The sequence below is a fragment of the Triticum urartu genome, chromosome 7A (genome assembly GCF_056163025.1).
Source record: "Triticum urartu cultivar PI428250 chromosome 7A, HENAU_Tu73, whole genome shotgun sequence".
NCBI classification, from domain to species: domain Eukaryota; kingdom Viridiplantae; phylum Streptophyta; class Magnoliopsida; order Poales; family Poaceae; genus Triticum; species Triticum urartu.
The window spans coordinates 641,535,913-641,543,697 of NC_141879.1; the positions used below are offsets into that span (position 1 = coordinate 641,535,913).

At 43.6% G+C, this 7,785-nt stretch overlaps 2 protein-coding genes across 2 annotated transcripts; both read right to left on the reverse strand.

Moving 5' to 3' along the window:
* Positions 1 to 578: 578 nt before the first annotated feature.
* On the reverse strand, positions 579 to 1,207 carry LOC147960966 (uncharacterized). The gene is made up of 2 exons (XM_087537753.1): positions 1,131 to 1,207; positions 579 to 1,038 (listed from the first exon to the last, which is right to left on the reverse strand). Exons 1-2 carry the CDS (start codon positions 1,195 to 1,197, stop codon positions 668 to 670), a joined length of 438 nt encoding a protein of 145 aa, XP_087393879.1. The 5' UTR covers positions 1,198 to 1,207; the 3' UTR covers positions 579 to 667.
* A 2,681-nt stretch (positions 1,208 to 3,888) lies between these two features.
* LOC147960967 (uncharacterized) lies at positions 3,889 to 7,544 on the reverse strand. The gene is made up of 3 exons (XM_087532580.1): positions 4,981 to 7,544; positions 4,796 to 4,886; positions 3,889 to 4,707 (listed from the first exon to the last, which is right to left on the reverse strand). The coding sequence occupies exons 1-3, from the start codon at positions 7,392 to 7,394 to the stop codon at positions 3,889 to 3,891; spliced, it is 3,324 nt and encodes a 1,107-aa protein (XP_087388706.1). The 5' UTR covers positions 7,395 to 7,544.
* Positions 7,545 to 7,785: the final 241 nt, after the last annotated feature.

Consider the following 7,785-nt stretch of genomic DNA (forward strand, 5'->3'; position numbering starts at 1 on the left):
GTGGCTAGGGTTTGAGCCGTGCAAATCTGTTGTCGATTCTGTGATGAATTGCCTACCTGTGAAGCTAAAATGCATTTTTAGTGAAAATAACGGGCAAGCTATGGAGGACCCGTAGTTCAAATTCCAGCCGGTTCCAGTTTAATCGGCCGAAGGTGGTCCGAATTGCCGGGAGTAGCTACGAGGGTCGGAAATGCATGCTTTTTGGCGACCGTCCGTAAAATAGGGTCTACTTTGAGATAGACATGGAATGGCGACGTTTGGGGTGCCCCTCCTTGTAGCCGCTTCACGAAAAACGCATGTCTTTTGCATTCAAAAAATGAAAAACGGTTTTTGAATTTCAGTTTTGCTAAAGCACATCTAGATGTGCCATAAGTATTGCACATCTAAGTCCTATGGCATTGATCTTACGTCGAGATTCGTGTGGATATTTTCCTTTTTCTTTTTTTTCTCTTTATGCTTGATTCACTCACTTAGATGTGCAATAACTAGAGCACATCTAGATGTGCCCTAGACACACCCTTTTGTTAAAAACATGACTTGTTTAGATGACACTGCCATACAGCATCCATGGGCATGCACAAAATTAAACCTGACATACTTAACATTGACATGTTCATATTACACTAACAAGCTTAAACCTAACATGCTGAACACCTTCTTAACACCTTCACTCCTCCTTCTTCTCCTTCATCAACCTGATGCGCTCAGAGTGGCGAATCCCAACGCGGATGTACTCCTCTACCACAATTGGCATGGTCCTGTCGCCAAGCTGTGGGATTGCAGGCGCCGCCACCATCACGAGGTCGTCGTCCGCCACCACCATCGCGAGGTCGTCGTCCGCCACCACCATAGCAAGGTCGTCGTCCGCCACCACCATAGAAAGGTCGTCATCCGCCACCACCATAGCAGGGTCGTCGTCAGCCACCACCATAGCATGTTCGTCGTCAGCCAGAATAGGCTGCTCCTCGTCATCCCCGCTCTGCTCCTCATCGTCATCCCCGCTCTGCTCCTCGTCATCCCCGCTGCTGCTCCCATTGCCTGGCCAAATGCAACGAAGTGTGAACATGGTGTTGTCGTCATGCAGGTAGAGGAAGCCAAAAGGACAGGAAGAAGAGAGGCAGAGAGCTTACTGGCATCGTCGTCGTGCTGGTAGTACATGCGGCACATGGTGTTTTCGAACATCTTCACGGTGAACATGGTGTCGCCGTCGTAGCGGAAGACAAGGAAGTACCCGAGCTGTAGCTCATGGGCGCGGGCGAAATGCTCCTAGCCGGGCCCTAGGTACATGTGGCCTTCACCATCAAACACCACCAACACTTCCCACAGCCTGTGAAGCCCTCTGCCGGCCTCCCGCAGCTTCACTTTGAGGGGCTCACGGCCAGGGAGCATATTCGCAAACTTGTCAGGCAGCCTCTGCAGCGAGGGTCAAGCAGTGGTTAATTGTGGCAATCAAGCACTAGACAACAGAGTGATGATAAAGAAATGAGTGATGATAAACATACCTGCCTACTGTAAGATTTCTCAATTATGATCTCGAAGAACTCGAAACCTTCCAAGCCAGCCATCTCACTTATCTGAAAAGCAGCATTGTAAATTAAACAAGCACATCAACATCAGTAGCATAGTAAACTAACACTAAAACAAGCACATCAACATCAACAGCAACATCATCAGGTGACCACCAACAGCAACAACATTAAAATCTACTATAAATTGACCAGAACACAGCAATATAAATTGACCAGAACCATATCTACTATAAATTGACCAGAACCATATCTATTATAAATGGACCAATAGTGTACAGCAAAACAACAGTTTCAATATTACAGTAGAAAGAAGTCTCAGGTTTATCAAGCACAGCAAAACAACAGTGTGACTAAAGAAAATTATAGTAGGAAATACTTCATGCATCTCAGGTTTATCAAGAAAATCTTAGCAGTGCAAACACCTAGATAGAATTGTATTTGTACACATCAGAACATAAGCACCAACATAGCAGTGCTTAGCATGATCACATTGTATTTGTACACATACATAGCAGTGCTTAGCCACTCGGGTAAAACATTACAAAAAGAAAAACAAATTAGAACACACTAGTGTCTCACTGCCTCAATATAATCCTCTTGCTAGTTGCTTCAATGCAACAACACATCCATTTGTTTGTGATGCCTCCAGTTTCTCAAGATAAAACTAGCAGCATACAACATGCTTTGGCATTCATCTCTTGATCATCAAAATAAACCATACAGAATTCCACAAAAAAAATTCAGAGACCACGGCCCATGATTCTAGGCAAAAGAAACAACAATGTGTACAGAGACAAGCTTCTTTTTCACTTAATATTCAGAATATGCCAGATACACCCAAGGACAAACATGCATTACAACTTATCTTAAGAGAATTAACTACTATACAAATGAAGTTCATATGTACAAATGGACAATGAAGCCCTTCTATAACGACAACACTGGATGATGAAGGACAACACTGGTTAAAGCAAGCCATAGTAATAACTCACCTCCAATGCTATATTAGCTGGAAAGGAGCATCTATCTATTAAAGAACATCTGTGAGGAAACATAATCCAATCCCTAATAATCCAACCCTAATCTAATCTAATGTAGTCCCAATCAAACCCTAACCAAATCAAACCCTAATCTAATCCAATCCCTATCTAATCTAATCCAATCTAGGCGATGGTAAGAACCCTAATCTAACCAGTAGCAGAAAACTAATCCAACCAGGAAGGAGAGAGAGAGGAAGGATGCATACCGAGAGAGAGAGGAAGGAGTCGGCGGCGGTGGGAGAGGAAGGAGCCGGCGGCGGTGGGGAGGCCGGCGGTGGGAGAGGAAGGAGCCGGCAGCGGTGGGTGGCGCCGTCGATGGAGAGGAGGAGCGGGTCGAGTGGTGAGGAGAAGTGGGGAAAAGAGAGGGAGCGGGTCCACTTATCAGCGAGTTCGGTGTTTGCTACGTGACTGGTTTGATATATTAAAAAGAGTGGGCATAGATTACAAAACCAACAGCCTTTTCCTAGCCGAGTGGTCGAAACACAGTGAAATAAGCACACGGTCGTGGGTTCGAGCCCCCCACGCGCATATTTTTTGGCCACGCGCATATTTTTGGTAGCTTGGGTACAATAGCAAAATGGCCCACTTGTCAGCGAGTGGGTCGAGTGGCCCACTTGTCAGTGAGGTGTGTGTTTCATACTTGACTAGTTTGATATATTCAAAAAGGTTGGCATAGAGTGGAAGACTAATAGCCTCGTCCTAGCCCAGTGGTAGAAACAAAGTGAAACAAGCGCACGGTCGTGGGTTCGAGTCCCCGCTGGCGCATATTTTTTTGCTCACAATGAAATGGGTTCAGTTGAAGCAAAATTCAGTTAAAATAGCATCTTTAGTTCTGACCAAAATTCAGTTAAAATAGCATCTACAAGACAACAGTCTGACCAAAACAATTACAAGATGATCACAACAACTACTAAATGATCACAACAACTACAAGACAACATTCTGACCAAAACTTGAACTAAAGATGTTCAAAAAATCTTCTATATGATCATTTTGCAATCTTTTGCATTACAAGACAACATTTTGACAGCAAGCATAACAGCTACAATAACATCTTAATTCAGGTCAAAACAGCAAGCATAACATCTCAATTTTGCTGCTGGAATCTTAAAGCACTGTGAATCAGGATAACTACATCACTATTGCTACAACCATCAGGATCATCATTTTGCTACAACCATCAGGATCATCATTTTGCTCCTAGAATCTTCAAGGATTTTTCTACCTGGAGAGAAGATTGATCACATCAGGTCACCAGTCCCATAGATACCAAAACAAAGAACATTAAGTAATAGTATTTACCTTTGCCAGTCCATTCGCTACTCATCGTCGTCGATACGAAAACAAGGAACTCTATGCCCACTCCTGTTTTCCTCATCATCACTACAATATTGCAGCATAGTATGATCAGTCCGGTTTTCCTCATCCTCGCTTTCATGTCCATCCTCAACCACCTTTCTTCTTTTCTTGATGCCTTCAACTGTTGCAGCACCAACGATCACACGTTCCCGGTCCCTTCGCACTCTGCTTTGCACCGGAACTTCCATAGAGTCATCATCAGCTTGCAATGGAACTTCCGTAGAGTCATCATCTTGGTATGTTAGTCCACCATCACCGGGGCCCTTTTCCACTTCAGTTTCAGTCACACTCCACAAGTGTCTATGCTGAAAGTTTTGCACAACTCGCCATTTTCCGTGCAAAAGAGTGTCTGGCAGATAAAACACCATTGTTGCTTGTGTTGTTAGAATAAAGGGATCACTCTTATACCAGCACCTTACAGTGTTGATGCTTTTGAAGTGGCCATCATATTTGACAAAAGAGTCTCTCCTCTTCTTGCTACCAAGCTCAAACCAGTCACATCGAAATAAGACAACCGAGCGATGGATGCCTCCACTAGAGTTGTACTGCAACTCTACGATGCTTCTCAACTGACCATAGAAGTCAATGATCTCACCATCATGTGACCCCTCAGTGACGATTCCACTATTCTGTGTCTTCCTTTTTTCCTCGCGGTCAACGGTGTGGTACTGGACACCGTCAGCAATGCATGCTGAATACACTCTCACTCGCTTATCCGGTAAGCATGCCAAAGCAAATAGATCATCACTGACCTTCTTCTCCTCATGCAACTTTCCAATCTGCACAAATAAACTATTTAGCAAACAATGGTATTTAACAATGGGTGAATAACACAGAAAACATAAAACATGTGGCTAAAGATCTCACATGATTTTTAAACCACTTAGCAAACACCTTGGCAACCCTTTTATCAACATTGATATTGCTTTCTTCCTGATTTAACTCTTCCTTGCATTTCCTGCAATGCCAGCAAAACATGTGAATTAAAACATTAGGCTGGTGCCAACCCAAGCAAAAAAATATATATAATGAGTGAACAAGATATAACGTACTCGATATATGGTAGAACCTCGGCGCAATTGCTGAGCACAAACAAAACCATCTTGTCATACTCATCACCAGCCTCCAAGTATTGTGAGGCTCCAAGAAAGTTCACACCATGGTTGAAAACAGAGACATCACCACTTTGCGAATCAGACCGCTCTCTATTTCTGCCCGGCTGGTTCCATCTTGTTTCCACATCACCAAAGTATCTAGAGCAAAAAGTCAAGCACTCGTCAACGACATATGCTTCAGCAATAGAACCTTCAGGTCTTGCCGTGTTTCGCACATAACGCTTACAAGTAAGAAGCCTTCTTTCGATTGGGTACATCCAACCGTATTGCACAGGGCCTCTAAGCATTGCCTCTTTGGGTAAGTGCACCGCCAAATGGACCATCACGGTGAAGAAAGCTGGAAGGAAAATCTTCTCGAGCTTGCAAAGAATAATTGGGATTTCTTTTTCAAGTCTTTCCAAGACAGTTAACTTGAGGGTTTTGTAGTACAGTTCTCTAAAGAAATTTCCCAGCTCAGCAACCGCTTCATATATATCCTTGTGCATGATTCCTCGGAGGCCCGCCGGTAAAATCCTTTGGAGGAGGATGTGACAATCATGGGTTTTCAGTACTGAAAGCTTGAATCCATCAGAAGTAACACACTTTGCTAGGTTAGCAGCATAACCATCTGGAAATTTCACCGCTCTTAGGAATTCACAGAATGCAAGCTTTTGTTCTTTATTCATTGTATACCATGCTCGTGGAATTTCAAATGAATCTTCATCTTCATTGTGCTGTAGATGCAAATCTTCTCTTATGCCCATGTCCTCCAAATCAAGCCTAGAACTAACCATGTCCTTTGTCTTCCCTTCAATGTTCAGAAACGTCCCTAGCAGATTCTCGCATATGTTTTTCTCAATGTGCATTACATCGAGATTATGCCTTAATTTCAGATCAGCCCAGTATGGCAGGTCCCACAAACAAGACCTCCGGTCCCAACATTGACCTTCCTCACGCTTTCTTTTCTTCGCCAGCTTTCCTGGTCTCACATCTTTCACCTTTTCAAGTTGCTGCTCCAGCTCTTCTTTAGTGAATTCAGCTGGCTTGTCACGGGTTTCATTCTCACCATTAAAATCTTTGCTTCTTCTCCAGCGATGGTTTTGGGGAAGAAAGCGGCGGTGCCCAATATAGCATATCTTGCTCCTTATTATCTTTGAGCAAGGGTCTTTGTCACAATGGACACAAGCCTGATAACTCGCTGTGATCCTCCCAGACAGAGTGTGCAGAGCCGGGAAATCATGGATGGACCATATGATCACAGCACGTAGATTGAACTTTTCTGCCGGACTCAAGGCATCGTATGTAGGTACACCAGTCCAGAGCTGGAGCAGTTCTTCTACGAGGGGCTCCATAAAGACATCAAAATCCTTTCCTGGAGAATCTGGACCCGGGATAAGCAATGACATCATGAAGTTGGACTGATCCATGCATGACCATGGTGGCAGGTTGTACGGCACCACAAAAACTGGCCACATGCTATAAGACGTGCTCATGTTCCCAAACGGATTAAACCCATCTGTGGCAATGCCAAGTTTTATGTTCCTTGGATCTGCAGCAAAATCTAAATGTATACGGTCAAACTCTTTCCATGCTTCTCCATCCGCTGGATGGCTCAGCTCATTGTCCACAGGTTGCCACTTCAGCTTGTGCCACTGTACCTCACGCGATGATTTCTTCGAGATGAACATCCGCTGCAACCTTGGTATCAAGGGAAAGTGCCTCAGTACCTTCTCCGGTATTGACTTCTTCCCATCAGCATCTTTCCACCTAGATGCATTGCATTTTGGACAGTTATCATGCTTTGCTAAATCCTTCCGAAACAAGACACAGTTATTTGGGCACACATGTATTGACACATAACCTAACCCCAGCCTGCGGATTATGCTCAATGCTTCATCATAATATCTGGGAACACAACTATTAGGGAATTGCAAGCTCAAAAGACGGAGTATTGCGTTGAATGCGGCATTGTTAATCCGGTAGAAAGACTTGATGTGGAGTAACTTCACGGTGAAGGTTAATCTTGAAAATTTACCCCCTTCATGAGCTGCGCACTTCGCCTCCTCTAACACCTCAGCAAACAACGATTTCTGTCCATCAGCACGATCTTCAGCATCGTACAAATCCTTCAATAGGTCAGGAATCCTATCATCTTCATGCCCATCCTCTTCCTCCAAAATAGCATTATCTCGCAAAACCTTTTCCATGAAATCAATGCCAGCATCACCACCACCCATCATATGAGGGGCCTCTGCATCAGCTTCAAAATGTTGAGGTTGTCTGTCTAAAGGTTCTCCATGATATATCCATCTATCATATGTGCTGGACATCCCATTAAGAAGCAGATGATCTTCCACTCTTCCTTGCGCCATTCTTGGACGGTTGAGGCATTAACAACATGGGCAAAGAATGTGAGCATTGTTGGAAAAATTTGCCCGAACAAATGCCATGAAATCATCAACTCCTTTCATATGTTCTTTCGAAAACTTTCTAACTCCTTCTCTAATCCAGCTTCTGTCCATCTGCCAAAGACAACAAATTGTTGCAACTTAGCAAATCAATCTAAGTGCATCAACATTAATTAATGAAAATGGATGGAAGTAATGGAAGCTAAAATTCCAGAAACTTTTATATGCTAATTGCCTAACCACAAGGCCTGAAGAATTCTTAACAAACAAGTTGAACAATTCCTAACAGCACAGCAAGAAAATTCATCTATGCATTATCTACCAAACAAGCAAGCTATCTCCTAACTACTAACAG

Coding starts and splice junctions, on each gene's coding strand:
- LOC147960967 (XM_087532580.1), bottom strand. CDS start 7,394: ATGGCGCAAGGAAGAGTGGAAGATCATCTGCTTCTTAATGGGATGTCC. Junction 4,887..4,980: donor GAGGTTCTACCATATATCGA/GTACGTTATATC, acceptor CTGGCATTGCAG/GAAATGCAAGGAAGAGTTAA. Junction 4,708..4,795: donor CTAAGTGGTTTAAAAATCAT/GTGAGATCTTTA, acceptor TTATTTGTGCAG/ATTGGAAAGTTGCATGAGGA.
- LOC147960966 (XM_087537753.1), bottom strand. CDS start 1,197: ATGTTCACCGTGAAGATGTTCGAAAACACCATGTGCCGCATGTACTAC. Junction 1,039..1,130: donor CCAGCACGACGACGATGCCA/GTAAGCTCTCTG, acceptor GCATTTGGCCAG/GCAATGGGAGCAGCAGCGGG.